This window comes from Gorilla gorilla, chromosome 1 (genome assembly GCF_029281585.2).
Source record: "Gorilla gorilla gorilla isolate KB3781 chromosome 1, NHGRI_mGorGor1-v2.1_pri, whole genome shotgun sequence".
Taxonomy (NCBI): domain Eukaryota; kingdom Metazoa; phylum Chordata; class Mammalia; order Primates; family Hominidae; genus Gorilla; species Gorilla gorilla.
This window is the reverse complement of record NC_073224.2, coordinates 175,426,551-175,445,827: the sequence shown is the minus strand read 5'-3', so window position 1 is coordinate 175,445,827 and position 19,277 is coordinate 175,426,551. Positions and strand designations below refer to the sequence as shown.

At 37.7% G+C, this 19,277-nt stretch overlaps 1 protein-coding gene across 4 annotated transcripts in view; it reads left to right on the top strand.

The window, feature by feature from the left end:
* The window catches only part of CACHD1 (cache domain containing 1), a 223,048-nt gene that overhangs the window by 67,513 nt on the left and 136,258 nt on the right, over positions 1-19,277 (top strand). For all 4 annotated transcript variants that reach the window (XM_031001956.3, XM_063698040.1, XM_055349954.2 and 1 more), the window contains exon 2: positions 13,061-13,123. In XM_031001956.3, coding sequence (XP_030857816.2) covers positions 13,061-13,123 — 63 coding nt within the window. The remainder of the gene's footprint in view (positions 1-13,060; positions 13,124-19,277) is intronic.

Genomic DNA, 19,277 nt, shown 5'->3' with positions numbered 1-19,277 from the left:
CTACCAGTGTCACAGCTGGATCTTTAATACCACAGCCATTTCCTGAAAATGTATAGCTTTGCAAAAGTCTTGTCACTTCCGAAGGCTTCAGAAATGCTGATTTGGAGGAGTTCCTATCATTAGGAATGGGACCCAGGTAGTCCCAAATGACATTATTTCTATGAATACATGTTCTTTTTGAAGGATTTTTAAAAAGTTACTATTTATTGAGCTCTTACTATATGCAAGAAATAAGTGCTATACTTGCATTGAGCCTCACAAAAACCAGTGAAGTAGCTATTATCACCTACATTTTATGAATAAGCAAATGGAGGCAAATCCAACCTCTCCAAGGCCACCCTGCTGGTAAGTGGCAAAGTTTTTTTTTAACTCCCCGTTTTATGTTTCCTTTATTTTTAACCCAAAAACTTGAGAAAATTTCTACCCAGCATTTATTTATTAAGATTATATTGTGCATCTGAGTCCAGAAAGCCATCATTCAGTCAAGATGTTAGTTAATAATTATTGTTGAGAGTCATGGCATGTGGTGCTGCAGCCTTTACAGGCAAGGGCTGTTACCATGGCATTCGATATGCGTGACAGGCACCCTGGCTGTGACAGCCTGAAAAACGACATAGTCAGGAGGACCTGGGAGTCATTTATGTAATCATATTAGCATCACATTTATTCCATAAAGGCTCACTACTTTGACTCATGGCTTCAATTTCCACATTTAAACTCATCATTTTCAAGATTGATTCTATTTAAATTTTCATCTTAAAAAATTCAGCGCATCAGTATTTGGGTACTCCCCCCTGCAGCAGTTTCAGAGATATATTTATAATTATTTTTAAACAATTTAAGTCAGCAAGTATAATTTTCTTGAGACATCATATGACAGAAAGACTCTTAGCATTAGTAGCTTTTCAAAAGTCTAGCAATTGGCATGTCAATAAAATTCTAGCACAATGGTAGAGTAGAAATTTTAGGTTCACGGTATTTTATAGAATCTAACCCAGTTTCCTGTTTTTTATGTGAGGGAAACTAAGCCTAGGGAGGAGGCTAAATGACTTCACCAGACTGTAGAGCTAGTTCGCACAGAGCTGCAATTTGATATTATTAGTTATTTAGGTTTTGTGATGTTTTGATTTATACTTTCTGTACTTGATGATTGTACTGAAAAAGTATTTATTTGAATAAAGGAATATACCAGAATCGTATTTATGAAAATTCTCTCTTTGGACGTGATATAAATGAACACTTCTTCAGAAAAACATCCAAAACAGCCTCACAGTTAGTAGCATATTTTGAAGTGTTGAAAACTTATCTTCATCTCAGAATGCAACATTGCAACTGTGTTTTAAACCCCAACAGTTGTTTTCCATTAAGTTATTTTAAAATTATTTTTTGAACAAGTATTTCTCAGTCTCATTCTCCAACACTACTTCATGCAAGTGCTATAGGGATTGCAAGACTGAATAAAACTGCCCCTCACAGGACTTTATAATCTTTTGGGGGAGGTAAGACACATTGGAAACTCAACGTCAGAGCCTCTCAAGCATCATACTAGAAGATGATGCTGTTCATTTGGTTCTTAGAGTTGTCACAGACCCTTGGGATGCTAATGGATTTCTAAATGGACTGCATTTTTTTCTTTGCGAAAAGGCTTAGGAACAGTTTAGGAAAGTGGGTGCCTGGCCCTGAGCATGTGGAATATAAACATTCTTAAAGCACCTATTTTATCATGTCACTCCCCAGTTAAAAATCCTTTTAACGGCTATTTATTTCTTGGCAAATATACATTTACTCATTTACCCATTCAAAAAAATATTTACTAAGTGCCTACCACACGCATAAAAGCCAGCTCCTCTCCCTGGCTTGAAAACCCTGCACAGTCTATGTATTCCATTTAGTTCAGCTTTATTTCCAAAAGGGCCCCTTAGGAAGCTTGGCTTTCTGTTACCACATGTGACTTTGTATCATAATTATTGGCTTCAGGGCCTCCCTAGAATGTGAACTTTTTCAGGCAAGAAACAGTGTCTTTATCTTTGAACACCCCATTTCCAAATATGCAGGCCAATGTGTAGTGAGTCCTTTGTAAGTTGAGGCCAATGGGGCTAGAATGTAGGGTCCAAACGGGCAAGGATTTTCCTGTTATACCCTCTCTTGTATCTCTAGGGTCTAAACAGTACTTGGCCCAAAATGGGGCTTAATAAATATTTTCTTTATGAATATATGCTAAGCGCCAGACCCTCTTAGTGAATGCTCTGAAATGCTCTCACCCAAGCTTTTTTTCTCTTTTCCTATTTAAATCCTACCTCAAAGGCAAGTCCAAGTTTCTCCCCTGCTGAACTCTGACAGCACCTTGGGCCTGTGCCAAGCATACTGAGTTCATACCAGAGTCTGTATTGCATTGTTCACTGTTGCTTTTTATTTTTTTATTCCTAATTTCTCTTTCCAACTACAGGGTGAGTTTCTTAAGGGTATGGGACCATATTTTATATAGCTTCTGACTCCTTTAGAAAGGACTTGATTGATTGCCTGAGACAGTAATTAAACATCAGTCACTTAAGTCTGGAAGATTAAGCATCTCAGGTTTTCCAGTTCCCTTTGTCCTTAATGGATAGATTCCCAGAGACCTAAGCATTTGTGTGGATTCGTGTACACACAGAACACTGAATATTGAAGGCTTATATAAAGCACCACCCTCCAAGAATACATGTATGGCCGCTAAATGTCTCTTTTTTTTTTTCCTTTAAAAGTGAAACAAAAATTGCCTTAATGGAGATCTAGGGGGTAGGGGTGGAGGCGTTTGGTGTTGGGAGAGTGAAAATAGGGGAGTGGAAATTTGGCACCATCTGCAAAGAGTTTGGGCAACTCGACTTTCCATTTCTGAGAGGTTGCCATGTGCATTGTCATGAATATTACTTTTAGTCAAGTTATATTGGCTAACAGCGGACTCTTTCCAACATGTGGAACTAATTTATTTGACATTTTTCCTCTTACCCACTTTGAAAGCCAAAACAACAGCAAAAACCCAATAACCCTTCAGAACCTTTATTGCATTTGGGGAAGTGTTTCCGTCTTGGTTTGCCTGCCTTTGTTCTCTGGGTTCATGTTTACTCACCCGCTCTCCTGGTTTTGAATGCTGTAACAGGAAATCAAGTGATCAAGACTAGAAACTCTTCTCGCTGAGATGATTGCTTTAGATTTTCCCTGCTAAATCAGAGTGCAGGCTGTCCCTTTTTCCCTGTAATTTCTTTTGAGGGATGGAGTGAACCAAAATAGGCAGTCCTTTGTAAAGGTGACACTTGTCAGCAAATTGTGACTCTCCCACACGCTTTCTTAAAATTCAGAGCTCATGTTGGTTTGTAGGGTGTTAAAGTTAAATGCCACCGGACTAAGGAATTCATAATTTGAGTTCTTTGGCAAACTTGAAGTATCCAAGTGGCTGTGAGTGTGTGTGTGTGTGTGTGCGCGCACCCGCACGTGCACATGCACACGCACATACAAATACTTAAAGCTGAAAGAGGAGAGGGAAGGAAAAATGGAAGGAAAGACTTGTTAATTGTTGAGAGAAGGGGAACATTTTTTAGCCTAGGGAGAAAGGATATCTTCCTGTTTTTGCTAGCTGGTTGAGTACCCAACCAAAATAAAATAATGATCTGTATAATGTAATGCTTAGGCTAGTGGATGGATACACAATGCTTATTCATGCTTTTTGTGTACAATCCACTGTGTTAAGGAATCATGGCATGGGCCAGTTGTCAAGGAATTAACAATAAGGTTAGGACCTAGAAATTCTAAAGACTGGAAGGAAATAAAGTAAAATGTAAACAATATTGGTTTTTATGGAGTAGTCAGATACAGATTTTTTCCCTTCTTTATATATTTTCAAATGTTTTGTAATGGACATATTACTTTGATTGTAGCATAGACAGTCATTGCTATAGAACTTTAGAAAATGGAGAAATTGCCATTGGTAGGAGGTTGTTAAGAATGAGATATGGGGCTGGGAGCAGTGGTTCACACCTGTAATCCCAGCACTTTGGGAGGCTGAAGTGGACAGATTGCTTGAGCCCGGAAATTCGAGACCAACCTGGACAACATGGCGATACCCTGTCTCTACCAAACAAAACAAAACAAAACCAACAAAAAAACAAAAATTAGCTAGGTGTGCTGGTACGCTCCTGTATTTCCAGCTACACAGGAGGCTGAGGCGAGAGGATCACTGGAGCCTGGGAGGTCAAGTCTGCAATGAGACGTGATCATGCCACTGCACTCCATCCACCTGGGTGATAAGAAAACAAAAACAGAATGAGGTGGGAGTTGAGTCAGTAAATATCTAAACAGGTATTTTTGTTCCCCCCATACCTCCAACTATCATAGAACAACTATCATTAATAGAATGTTATTATAGTCTTAAAGGATTAACTATAGTAAAATAGAATAATAGTAGACTATCATAGAACAACTATCATTAATAGAATGTTATTATAGTCTTAAAGGATTAACTATAGTAAAATAGAATAATAGTAGATAACTATCATAATGGTGTGTGAAGTACATTTATAATATTTTTAGTGCACTCTATATGAATTCATCTTCTCGTTTATGAGATAAATGAGTTATGTAAAGCACTTAGTGCCTGACAGATAGTAAGCACTATATAAGCATTAGCTATGATCATTATTTATAGCAACACTAAAACAAAATAAGGAAGTTTGTTGACCTGGGTCATGTGTACCTGGGCGTACAGTTTGATTTGCACAAGGTCGTCTATTGTGTCACTGATGCATTTTTTTTTTTAATTCCCAAAGTAAGCCTCTTCCTTTGCCATGGTTTTCAGTAACTAAGCATTTCCCTTTGTTATATAAACTGGAATAGCCCTGGTTTCTCGCAAGTCACTGTGCCATTCAAGACATAGTTTTTATAGTGAGCATCAAACATAAGCCTCTGAATTTATTTTCTCCTCAGAAAGCTCTTGAGGTGGTGTAGAGTCTAGTTGTCACTTTGGATGTATGTGCTTTTGTGAGTTTGACAACTCTGAAAAATGTTTGTCTTTCTCTGTTATATATTCAATTTTAAGATTTGTGGGGGAAGAAAGGAAAAATATATATTTTAGATATATATTATTTACAGGCAAGCCCTGTTACTATTTTGATCAACTTCTAGGTGTTACGTAAGTTTTCTCTATTAAACTCTATTAAAGATGATCTTTGCATAGGGGATTACACATAAATTTAGGAGTAAGACAGGCTTTGTATTCAGACTTGACCATGTACTTACTAATATTCAGCTTTATCAAATTAATCTCTCAGAACCTCAGTTCCCTCATCTGTAAAATGAGGACGTAGTTATAAAGGTCATTGTAAATATTACATGAGACAATGTGTTGCAAAGCACCTGAGTGCATTCCAGGCCCTTGGGATACATGGCAACATTATGATACATAGGACATCCACACACACATCAACACACACACACACGCATAATTAGAATAATATTTATATATTTAAATGCTGCTTTACACATATTAACAATAAATTTTTTATATAAACATGCTTTTAATAGCTGCACAATGTTTTTGATTGGATGAAGAGTCTTTTAACTGGTTTCCTATTGTTGGATACTTAGGTTACTTTCTATTTTTCTTTTTAGTGGTAACCTTTTCCATACTCTTGGCAAACTATTTTCTTGAACCACGTGTATCCAAAATGAACAAATTCTGAGATTAAAAATTGACCAAAGGCCAGGCATGGTGGCTCATGTCTGTTATCCCAGCACTTTGGGAGGCCAAGGTGGGAAGATTGCTTGAGGCAAGAAGTTTGAGACCAATCTCAGTGACATAGCGAGATCCTATCTCTAAAAAAAAAAAAATATATATATATATATATTTAAATTAGCCAGCAGTGGTGATGCACAAGTCCTAGCTACTTGGGAGGCTGAGGCGAGAGGATCACTTGAGCCCAGGAATTCAAAGCTGCAGTGAGCTAGGATCATGCTACTGCACTCCAGCCTGGGTAGCACAGTAAGACTGTCTCTAAAATAATAATTTTAAAAGTGACCAAGATCTATAGCAACAGATTTTTGACCTCAGAATGCAGAATAATTAGCCTCATCAGAGAATGCCATTTTTATTGGGCCTTCCATTTGTTTAATAGTATGAGGTTAAATAGTCTGGTAAAAATCAGATGATGTCTAATCTGGACAGGAGGGTTCCCTTCAAACCTGGTAAAAGATTATTCATGGGGTATACTTAGGGAAGAATACAGTCATACACATTTTATTTCTTAAAATACTTAAATTAGGTTTTCATTAATTACCTTTTCAGTGCTTTTTTTTTTTTTTTTTTTTTTTTGGTAGAAACAGGGCTTCACCATGTCAGCCATGTGATCCACCGGCCTCGGCCTCCCAAAGTGCTAGGATTACAGGCATGAGTCACCACACCCAGCCCCATGATTTTTAAAAAAATGTGTTTAAATGACAGCATTTTGTCTTTTAGTGGTTAGTGTTGGTCAGCCTCTTGCGATAACAGTGGTGATCTATACTTTCCTCCCCTTTAACCACAATGCCTGGAATCATAGGAACAGATCCAGAGCTGAATGAAGCCATTACTGAACTGTCAGCCATATGTGCTTGCCACAGAGACCCATAAATAGCAAGAGAATAAGCTTTTGAATAAAAACTCAGTCCACATTTTCTTAGCAAATATCAGGGAGGGAGACCCACAGAATCTCATAAGGCTTGCAAAGGTATTTATTTTTTTGCTGTGGTATTCTGCTGTAGCATTCATTTCAATATCTAGTTAAAATTTGGCAGAGTTGTTGGTGGCGTGAAGGTTGGGCCAACTGTCTGGACTGACCGTCTTACTAAACACACATGTAATTGTCCTTGTTCCAGCAAAGTGGAATTCTCTTGCTATCTGTCAAGCAGGCTCAATTAATTTGGGAGATTTGGTAAGGGAGGAGATGATGGTTTGGGAGGGTGGGTCAGTGGATGGAGAGAGGGAAGGACTAAGGTGCAGCCAGTACAAGGTGGGGAAAGCAGGCTACCCATGCACACGTGCGCACATACACACACACACACCAAGATGTTTGTCTTTTTTTTTTTCTTCCCCTTGGAGTAGAGGTAGGGGGAACTGTATTCAACTGTTATTATGTGACTCTAATTTTTAACTTCATTTGTGTTGAACCTGCTCTTTTGGGGAGGGAGCGGGGAGGCAGTGCTTAGGGAATAAAAGAAAGGAATATGTAAAGAGATTTAATTTAATAATGTAACATACCTTTAGAACATCTAGGTTGGATGAAACTCAGTAAAGATACCCCTTTTCTTGCTGAAAATTCAGATTTGTACAGTACTGTTAGATGGGAAGCTGGAGAACTAAGCAATATTGTATATACTTAAAGTGTGAGGGAGCAATTAAGATGTAGCCTCGGGGAAGGCTCAGGAGACCTTATCTGTGAATTGCTAGGTGACTCTTCAGTTAGCATAGCCCCAGTTTTATCTGGATTATGGATTGGGGTTTAGATTTTTCTTTGAGTTTTTATAATAGCCCAGTTACTAGAGTCTTGCCCTTCCTTTTTAAGAATGCATCAATAGTTTTAAAAATATACAAAACATTTGTGTATTTACAAAAACATTTGAGTAGAGTATATTTTAGAGAGACTACCTAGAATGTATGTTTAAAGTAAATATATTGAAGCATAGCATACAGAAGAATGCACAGTCTTTTAAGTGTACATCTTGATGAATTCTCACAAAAGTGAACACATCCGGTAACCAGCAACCACATCAAGAAACAGAAAATGTCAGCATCCCGGAAGCTCCTTTTATGCCCTATTCTATTCATTCTCCCACAAAGAATAACCACTATCCTGACTTTTAACAGGCTAGATTAGTTTTGCCTGGTTTTGAACTTTATGTAAATGGAATTATACACTTTGTATGCTAGTGTCTGGCATCTTTCACTCAGTATCATGTTTGTGAGATTCATCATGTTGATGCATGTTGCAATCGTTTTTCATTCTCATCACTGAATATTCTGTTATGCGAATTCACCACAGTTTAATTTTCTATTGCTGATAGGCATTTGAGTATTCTAGGTAGGTGCTACTACGAGTAGTTTTGCTGTGTGAACATTGTTGTATACTGTACTTGTCTTTTGATGAACACACAACCATGTGTCTGCAAGGTGTATACCAAGGATTGGAATTGCTGAGTCATAAATATCCATATAATTAACTTGAGAAGATACCGCCAGTTTTCCAAGGTACATGCATTAATGAGAGAAAGGTCAGTTTTGTCTCTAAATCAGAGTGCTCGGTTACCATGCACTTAAGAATAAGACATTTTGTTCTTGTTTTCTTTTAATTACAGAAATAAATGTAACAGAAGATTCTGTGAAATGTTTCTATTTAAAATAACATTTTAAAACTCCTCACCTATTTTAATCTGTTCGCTATATAATAAAACATATTTTTAGTTTTAGTATTTGATGAAGAATTTTAAAAACAAGAAAGAGTAATGGGCAGGGCTGGGCAGTATCTTTGGCTTCATTTCCAGGGATTTGCAAAGTGAGGAGAGTTAACTTCTGACTCCCTTGGGGTTGTGTTCACAGTAAGAGTTCGGATTTCTGGGATTCCTTTAGCCCTCCCGGGAGTTGGGATAAAGGAAAGTGACAACTTGGAATAGAAAGCAGAATGCTCACCCTGCCTACCCTAACCCTGTTACTGTGAATAAATCATCCAAGAGGACTGAAGGATCAGACCTGTCATGATGGCTCTTCATTTTCTTTTCTTTTCTCTTTTTCGTTTACTTTTTTTTTTTTTTTTTTTTTGAGACATGGTCTGATTCTGTTACCCAGGCTGGAGTGCAGTAGCACAATCTTGGCTCACTGCAGCCTCTGCCTCCTGGGCTCAAGTGATCCTCCCACCTCTGCCTCCTGAGTAGCTGAACTACCTGTGGGTGCCGTCACACCCGGCTAATATTTATATTTTTTCATATAGACGAGGTTTTGCCATGTTGGCCAGGCTGGTCTTGAACTCCTAAGCTTAAGTGATCCACCTGCCTCAGCCCCCCAAAATTCTGGGATTACAGCATGAGCCACCACTCCCAGTGGCTGATCATTTTCATGTTTTAGGAAAAATTTTCCTTTCCATTTCCATTTTCCAAGTCCTCTATTAACCAGGAAAATCTTTACCCTGAAGTCACAAAAATGTTGGCTAGGTGTATCATTTTGAATTCCTGGCTCTTGCATTAAAATCAAAAGCTCCCAAAAGCCCCGTACTCTATTTCTTTTATAATTTTACATAGCAATAGAAGTAATAAAAAATATAAAACCTTTGTCTGGGATTCTTTAATTACCCTGGACAATATATCTTGCTTAAAATAAAATGGATAGAAAAAAACCCCCAAATGCTCATTTTTTCCCTACATGCAAGTATTAGGATTCCTAGGCTATACAGAAGAAGAAGGTGATATGAATGAATTTGTTTAATAGCTTTGCTAAATACAGTGCCTGTTTTTAACTCAAGGTCTTGATTTAGGCCTCAATACTTTAACTTTTTACCTGGGATATATTTTCTACCTTTGGAAGTGTAGTTTTTTAGTCTGTAAAATGTGGTTTCAGACCCCTGCCCTGCCTACCACATACAGTTGTTATGAAGATCAAATGCAATAATTTATGTGAAATTGTAAAGTATAAAAGTACTAAGCCTTTGAGAGCTAGGCTTAGCAGGCCCTGCATTTTAAGAAAGACGATTACTGTCCATTGACCTAGAGCATAGTGAAAATTCACCCTGTAGTTTGAGATCTTGTGCACACACAGAAGCCTGAACTTTTTTGTTGTTGTTTTGTTTCTTTTTCTGAGACAGAGTTTCGCTCTTGTTGCCCAAGCTGGAGTGCGATGGTGCAATCTTGACTCACTGCAACCTCTGCCTCCTGGGTTCAAGCAATTCTCCTCCCTCAGCCTCCCGAGTAGCTGGGATTACAGGTGTGCACCACCATGCCTGGCTAATTTTTTGTATTTTTAATAGAAATGGGGTTTCACCATGTTAGCCGGGCTTGTCTTGAACTCCTGACCTCAGGTGATCTGCCCACCTAGGCCTCCCAAGGTGCTGGGATTACAGGCATGAGCCACCGCACCCAGCCTAAGCCTGAACTTTTAACCTTGCACCAAATGTGGCTAATTGGTTAAGTCATGAGTTACTTGTCTAAGTTCTACTGGCTTCCCATGGCATCTCACTAAAGTTCTTAAAGCTCCTCTCCATCCCACACCCCAACTACTTGAGGAAGGAGAAGGGGTAAAAAAATGTTTTGCTTTGGTGATAGCCCCGAACTATGACCTAACACATCCCCTTTCACTTCTGGGATCAATACGGGTTTATACAAAATAGGTAGTCTATAGAACCACTACTGCTTACATTTAAAACATCTTTCTTGCTTTTAAAATTTTCTTTTGCCCACCCACATTTATTAGATATGAAGAATATAAAAATGCTTATGTCATAAAAAGATCTACTAAGATAAAAGTATTAGTAATCACTCCTGTTAATAAATGAGTAAAATAGGGACCAAAACACAGCCTCTTGAACCCTTCCGGGCATATATTCTTTATTACTACTGAGGAATTCACCTTTGTTTTAACAAAAAGGAGAAGGAAGTATCTGATTTGGCCCTTTGTGGGTGTTGGCTTGAGCAAGGTGCATCTGGAGTAGTTCATGCCTCCTTCATCAGTCAACTCTGGTGGAAGCATTTGCCAAGATAGAACAGATACTGTATCAATTGGAATATCACTGCCAGAAAGGAAATAAGAAATTGACCATGTTTATCAAGATCTGGAGTCACTACATGAATTATGTTACTTTTAATACAAATGTACTGTTGGCACTATTTAACAGCTTTTGGAAATCAAATTGTATGAGAATAGAGAATATATTCTGGGGGGCATGGGTGGTAATGACATTGACCAGGCCTCTAAGAGCATTATAATGTAGTGAACTAAGATGTCCCCCAAAGATCTGGGAGAGGTCTGTGGGTTCTTAATCCTTCTTCCAAAATGAGTATTTCAGGATTTAGAATCCTAATGCCCCCTGAATGTAAAACACCGGTAGTGGTATCTAGAGCAGAGCCCCATAATCAAATACATTGGTTGAGATCTGCATCAAAATGTATAAATAGCACACTAAGTGGTTTAACAAGGACTATACATACACATCAGTTCAAGTTAGGATTTACTGCCAAATAAGTTCAGGCTATTTCGTATTTTGCTAACAAATGTGTTACGTAAAACTTTTGATTTTCAGAGCCTTTTGAATTTTGAAATTACACATAGGGATTGTTGATCTGCATTACGTTCAGGTGTTAGCTCATGACCGCAGCATCTTTTAATGTATGTGAAGCAATCAGGTAGCAAATTCTTATAAGACAATAGAGTTAGGAGCACCAGATCTGAAGTCACATTGCCTGGGTTCAGATTCCAGCCTTGCCAAGCGATTTGGGGGTATGTTATTTAATCTCCCAGACCCTTAGTTTTTCATCTTTAAAGCTACAGTAATTTTGAAATGAACATTAAATAAAATATACACATGAGGCACAATATCTGGATTGCCCTAGGCACTTGGTAAATATGCTTCAGTTTCCTCATCTATGTAGAGATAATAATAGTGCCTATCACAAAGGTGTTTTATGAAAGTTAAAGAAATAAATGTAGTGTGCTTAGAATAGTGTCCACTCCATGGTAAGTATTCAGCAGATATTAGCCAATGATAATATCATTATGAACATTACTAGAAACCTGTAATGAACTTTCATACCAGCAGAGTCATTTTCAGAAGAGAAAATGACAGTAAACATCTGTTGAATGAATGAGTGACACATTGGAGAATGATGGGAGGCACCATGATTTGTAATTATAATTTTCCAGACTATAATTTCATCCTAGTCCTTCTCAAGTTTGTTTGCTTCCCTCCACCCTGCACTCCACCCCCCGACCAAAACCTCCCTCTAAGCCCCAGCAGCTTGATCCTCCTTCATTTGGTCTGTTTAGATGTACATTGCATGATGAACTTGGCTTCACTTATCTTCTGTACCACAACCATGCAGGTGTGTTAGGCCGTCTGGGAAGCTGTCCCAGATGCTGACAAACCCTTGGCAGCAGGATGGAAAGGAAGAAGGAAATTTTGGCTGACATCTCCAGGTCTGACTCCTTACTCATCTGGAGAGTTCAGTGGTATCTTTAAAGCTTGAAGATAAATGATAAGGCTGCTGCTCTTTTTTTTTTTTTTTTTTTTTTTTTTTGCTCCTCTAACAGATACATAACTTAGATTCTCATTTTTTAGTTTGTTATATGTTAATCTCTTGTGATTACTCAGTAACGGTACAGTTTGGTAAAGTCATAAGTCTGCAGAGACATTTTAAATAGAGGCAATGTATGGAGGAGTAGGTACCAGCTAGGCAGGGACCAGTGGAAGAATGTGTGTGCTTGTGTGCTGTAGTTTGGCCTAATGTCTTGGCACAGCTGTCATATTTCCTGGCATGTAAGAACTGGATCTTCTCTTAAGTCCACACATATTTGGCAAGCCCTATTATGTTACTCTCCTGACGGGTACTTGAGTAACGAAGGTGATAGATAATATTGGGTAGGTACTGACTGAACAGGGACATGAGAGAATATGGAAAGAATCCCTTTAAAGATCTTTATTGCATTAGATGTTAGTGTCTGTAAACAATTACAGCATTCAGGGAGTGCAGGATTTAAATGAGAAACACAACTTGGTCAGATTATACCAGTCGGATAAAATGACATGGACTCCAGAAATCTATAATTAAATGTATTTTTGAAAATGAAAAATAATAGTGTAACACCTGGTTTATTTCACTACAGAGGTGCCTGGGTATTGCTTACATAAGTGTGATTGACTTTGGCTGATACTTGGGTTTCTCTCTGTAAAATTACTGCATTTTAATTAAATTTTTTTTCTACTAGATTCTATTTGTTGTAAACAAATTATTCACATACACACTCATGTAGAAAATGACTTATTTAGAAAATCTCATGTCCATTTTCTTTTCATTGCAGCGGATATTCAACTCCTTTGTTTACACTGAGAAAATCTCAAATGGAGAAAGTGAAGTACAGCAGGTAAGAGGCTATGAGTACTTGACACTCCCTGTCTTTGTCTTGCTTTTAGATGTGGCTTCGTCACTCTTTCCAAGCAATCTCCACTTGAGGTTTCCTGTTCTTTCTCTCTGTATAATTTCGCGTGCATCTCATGCATAATGGTGACAACCTTACACTTCAGATTCTTAGAGGCGGTTAAAAACTTATATGCATGGTTTTCTGCTATCCACGCTATAATTTGGAACTATTTAATTCCTTTTTGTTTTAAAAATTCCTAAACGACTCACACCTAAAAACACTGAAAATTATTTTATCTGATGTAGAAAATAAGTGTCCAGGCTTTGGAATCAGACAGACCCCACGTCAAATTCTGGTTTTCCTCCTTATTTTGTAGCCCCAGTAAGCAATTTAGCCTTTTTGAGCTGCAGTTTCTCAATCTTAAATAAGAGGAACATAATACTGCCTTATGGGGTTGTGAGAATTAAATGATGACAAATTGACCAAGAATGAAATAAAATTGTAATTCTGGCATAGAAGCAGCTCATTGGATGTTGGCTTCTTTTGTTCTTTTCTTTTTCTTTCCTCTTTTTTTTTTTTCCTTTGCTTCTCCCCTCCCATCTTCTTTCAGTTCTCTGTGGAGTCAAGAAGTTTTGAGGTCAGATTCTATTTACTTTATTTATAGCTGGCTTCAGATGGACTGCCTCCTAAAACATAGTGTTGATGAACCTGGTCGTAAATAATTGATCTGTGCTTGAAAAGAAGGGTGGTAAATAGGAGTTGGTTTTAATTTCAGCGAATCCACCAACTTCATTACAGTATGTGACCATCAACACCATCAACTAGTAATTTGAAGCTAGGTTTGAAACTCAAGTAAAAAACAGAACCAAGCTAAAAACCAAAGTGTAGCAGACTGCTTCCACAGAATAGAAAGATAACTATAGTAAACTGCATACGATTTTAAACTCTCTGAGATTCCGCCATTATTATGTTCATGGAGAACAGCTTGACGTTTGCAAGTGTCCTTATAGTAAAGTTGTTTGTAGGATACTTATTTACTTATAATAAATTACCGTGGTTTAATCTTGAAGTGCAGCATTTCCTGTTTATAGACATTGAGTTTTTAAAGATTGAGTTTCTGCAGGTTAAATATAGAGGATATAAATAGTCATGTATATGTATGTTCTTTTTCTTAGCTTTAGATATTTTTAAAAGCTGATGGCCTGAGTATTTATTTATTGTAGTAAATAGGATGTAGTTTGCTGTGCTAAGTCTTATCTTCATAATTCCTGTCTTATTTTTATTTAAGCAAACTAGAAAGTTCTTTATGGTTGTGAAATTTAAGAGATTTTTTGTGGACGAAGATTTCTGAACGAAGCATGTTCAAAGAAACTTTCTGGGAGACCAGAGGCCATTTGATAACATTTTAAAGAAACTGATCCAGGGATATCAGTTTTGCCACTTTCCTTCAAGTAACAGATACAAGTTCTTACTTAGGCTGTTGTCAAATGTGAAAGTTTTTTCCCCCCACCTCCTTTGCACTGATGTCATTTTTTATTTATCTAGCTAGGAACAAGTTTAGAAGCCTTTAATAATAATTTTAGAAATTATACCTGCTGACTGAGCACTTATGGAACATCAGGGCTAGGCAACTTCCATGTATATCACATTGATTTTTACCAAATAACCTTGAAGGAAAGATATCTTATTACAGATGAGGAAATTGGGGCTCCAAGAGGTAAAATAAGTTATTTGTAGTTGATGGATATCAAGCAGGACAGCTAGCTTTTGAAATAAATATGACAGAAAGTTTTATTATTTGTATTTTTATTTTGTTTTTTTTTTTTTTTTTTTTTTTTTTGAGACAGGATCTTGCTCTGTCGCCCATGATGGAGTGCAGTGGTGTGATCATAGCTCACTGCATCCTTTATCTTCCAGGCTTGATCAAGTGATCCTCCCATCTCAGCCTCTCAAGTAACTTGGACTACAGGCACATGCCCACATGCCCGGCTGATTTTTTGTTGTTGTTTTTAGTAAAGATGAGGTCTTGCCATGTTGCCCAGGCTGGTCTCAAACTCCTCAGTGCAAACAATCCTCCTGCCATGGCCTTCCAAAGTGCTGGGATTACAGGCATGGGCCACTGTGCCCAGCCTATTATCAGTATTTTTAATTTAACATAGTTTATTTTTAAAATACATGTTTTCATCAGATACAGGAGTCTCTGCTAAACTGTCTTTATCTGAATAATTCAAGTGCAAGGGAATTATCATACAGTCTATTCTGTGTGTCCTATTACTGATTGTCAAAAAGTTCTTTTTTATATTGAACCAGAAGGGTACTGACTTTTAAATTCCTCCAGTCTCTCCACTCCATCCTCTGGAAGAACACTTAACAAATAGATCTATGTCTGTTGTTTATCCCAAAAATGAGGACAGTTGTGTCATTGTTATTATCATTTAGCCTAAATTTTAGTATAAACATGTCTTAAATAATTTCTTCTTCTGTGACATGATTTCCAGATCCTTTCAGTACTGTGGTCATTATTACAACAACATAACAATAAAAGCTCATATTTACGCATTTATTGAAAAATTTGCTATCACTTCATTATGATGGTTCTCCCATGGGTTGAATTGAACACGGGATTTCTCATTCTACAATGGGAACACAGACACTTCAGTACCTTCTTGACTTAAATAACTACTTAGACATTCTAGACTCTGTGGTCCTGGACAGTACCCAGAATGAAATCTTTAGGGACATGTTTACCTCGTATGTTTCCTATTCTGTAAAATATTCGCCATCACAATCACTCACACTTCTATGTCCTTTGAACTTCAGAACAACTCCATGAGGTAGGTGGCAGTATTATTATTAGCAATGTTCAGAAAGGCCACGGATCCCAGCTAGTAGGTAATTAAGCTGGCTTTTAAAACAGTTGTGAAATTTATCAAATATATGGAGACGTGTAAAACATACATATAAATAAATATATTAAAATGAACATCTTAACTTACTACCCAGCTAAAGAAATGAAGCATTACCAAACTTAGAAGGCCCTTGTATGACCTTCCAAAGAGAATATCTTCCTCCCTCCCTCTCAGAGGTAGCCTTATCCTAATTTTTTGTTAGCAATTCCCTTGCATTTTTTTGTTTTGATTTGTTTTATATGTACTTATCGCCAAATTAATTTTGTGTTTGGCTATTTTTGTTCTTTATATAAATTTTAAGCATATGTTTATATTCACATATCTTGCTAGTTTCACTCAGCTTCATATTCATTAGAAGCACCCATGTTGACATCTGTAATTAAGGGTCATTTATTTCCATTTCTGTGGTATTCCATTATATGCAATTTATGTATCCGTTTTATAGCTGACATTGTTTGGGCTGTTTCTAATTTTGTTGTTGTTTTGTTTTTTAAGAGACAGGTTCTCGCTCTGTTGCCCAGGCTGGAGTGCAGTGGCACGATCATTGCCCATTGCAGCCTCAAACTCCTGAGCTCAAGCAATCCTCCTGCCTCAGCCTCCCGAGTAGTTGGGACTACATGTACACCACTAAATCTGGCTAATTTTTAAAATTTTATTCTAATGTTTTGATTTTTGTTCATACCTCCGTACATAGTACAGAAGGAATAATTCCTTTAATTGCAGGAATTTTATTATCCTTGGCCTCCTGCCAGCTTAATGATGGTAGAACTGTGTGTTGTATGTGTGTCTCCACACACCACTGCCCTAAATAGTGGGGCAGGTGACACTATTCAGCTCAGGTGGAGAATCACTTCTCTAGAGTAGAAGTGCTGGGTGTCAGTGTTCAACATGACTGAATAGTGCCAGACTGCTTCCACAGTGGCTGTCATGGGTCACTTGCTCATCTGCATCTCCTTTAATATCTGATATTATCTGATTTTTAATCCTTTGCCAAATGTGGGGTGTCTGAAATGGTATCAGGTGAGTTTCATTTGCCTCACTCTGATTACTAATGAAGTTGAAACACCTTTTTGCATGCTTATAGTAAATTTTTGTGGTTTTGTTTTGTCAAATATCTATGAATGCTCCTTGTCCAGTTTTTTAGTTGTTTATTTTAGAAGTTTAAAAATGCTGTGTATGTTCTAGATCAGTGCTGTCCAAAGAGAACTTTCTGAGATGATGATGTTCCATATTAGGGCAAGTAGAGTAGCTACCAGCCATGTATGACTACTGAGTAACTGAAATGTGTCTAGAGCTACTGATAATTAAATTTTAAATAAAATAGCTACATGTGGCTGGTAGTTACCATATGAGATTGCTGTGCAGATTTATGATTTGTAAATAAGTCCTTTTAGTTTTTGCCTTCCTTGTCTTTTCATCTCATTTTATTGTTTTTATGTTTTATTTGGTTTTGAGATAGGGTTTTGCTCTGTCACTCCAGTTTGAGTGTTTGGTGCAATCACGGCTCACTACAGCCTCCACCTTTGGGGCTCAAGCATTCCTCCCGCTTCAGCCTCCCAAATAGCTGGGACCACAGGCAGGCACCACCATGCCCAGCTAATTTTTGTATTTTTTGTGGAGACAGGATTTCTCCACGTTGCCCAGGCTGGTCTTGAACTCCTGAGCTCAAGCAATCCACCATCCTTGGCCTCCCCCAAAGTACTGCGATTACAGGCATGAGCCACTGCAGCTGGCCTCATTTTATCTTTTAAAGAATTAACGTTTTAATTTTAACTCAGTTTTTTAAAAAATTGATCTTTAGACATAAATATATTCTCCTATACTGCCTTTTAAAACTTCTGCCTCTCTCACTTAAGACTTTTTTTTTTTTTTTTTTGAGATGGAGTCTTGCTCTGTCACCCAGGTTGGAGTGCAGTGGCACGATCTCAGCTCACTGCAACCTCCGCCTCCTGGGTTCAAGGGATTCTTCTGCCCTTAGCCTCCCGAGTAGCCGGGACTACAGGAGTCCACCACCATGCCCGGGTAATTTTTGTAGTTTTAGTAGAGATGGGGTTTCGCCATGTTGAACGGTCTGATCTCGAACTCCTGACCTCAGGTGATCTGTCCGCCTCAGTCTCCCAAAGTCCTGGGATTACAGGCATGAGCCACCCCGCCTGGCCTCATTTAAGTATTTTATCCACCTGGAATTGATTTTGGTGTTGGATGTGAAGTAGGTATCCAATTTCCTTTTCTTTAGTAGATATCCAATTTCCTTTTCTTCCCCCATATGTGTTTTCAAATATTCTATCTCTGTCAAACAATCTGTACTTTCTTCATTTGTTTTCAGTGTGTTTTCTGTCATTAGTTGAGTTTTTGTGTATGTATGAATTTGATTTGGTTCCATTAGTCTATTTATCTATCCTTGTGCCAGTACCACATTATCTTAGTGACTAGTTTTATAACAAGTTTTGAAATCTGGTTGGGTAATACCACTCCCTGCATTTAGATTCCTTGGTTTCCCATCTTGGCCAAACCCTGAGGTTTATCTCCTACCCCTGGTGCTCTGTGCTGTCATTAAAGTAAAAGGTCAAGGTCTCCAGATTATGCCCACATTCTCAGGAAGAAAGCAGGGTGTGACATGGGCTTACCTCCTAGATTTCCTGCTTTCACTTTGTTTGAAGACTCAGTCTTCCTAACAGCAATTCACCAGTTTCCCCACTTCTTAATAGTTATAAGAACAATTGTAACCGCTTATAGGATTTGTTTGATAAACTAAAAATAGGTTAGTTATTCAAAGCAGATTATTGACCTGTGTGCTTTTAGCTCACAACCTTTAGGTGAAAGGGAACTGTTTCTTTATGCTTGGTTTTGTATATTTTGTATTATCTAGAATTCTGGCTTGCATTTTCTATCCATTATTTCTCCTTTGGGTTAATGAAAATTAGATGCCCATGGGTTCTTGCCCTCCCTCTTTACCAATCAAATCTTGTTGAGAGTTGGATCTTTCTTGTGCATACTATCTAACTTGGCAGGAAATCTAACATGTTGTGAATGTCCTCTGGTTAGGGGAGCAAAAGAATTAACACTAATAAAAAACATTTTGTGATTTTTTACTCTTGGGTATACACTTTTACTTGCTTTTACTCATTATTTCTTTTAAACTAACCTTCAGAGAGTGTGGGTCTAAATTGTCTAACAATGTGTTTTCAATCCTTAATTAGTTCACTATATGTAGTTTTGCTGCCAAAGAAACTATGGCAACAGCCTTG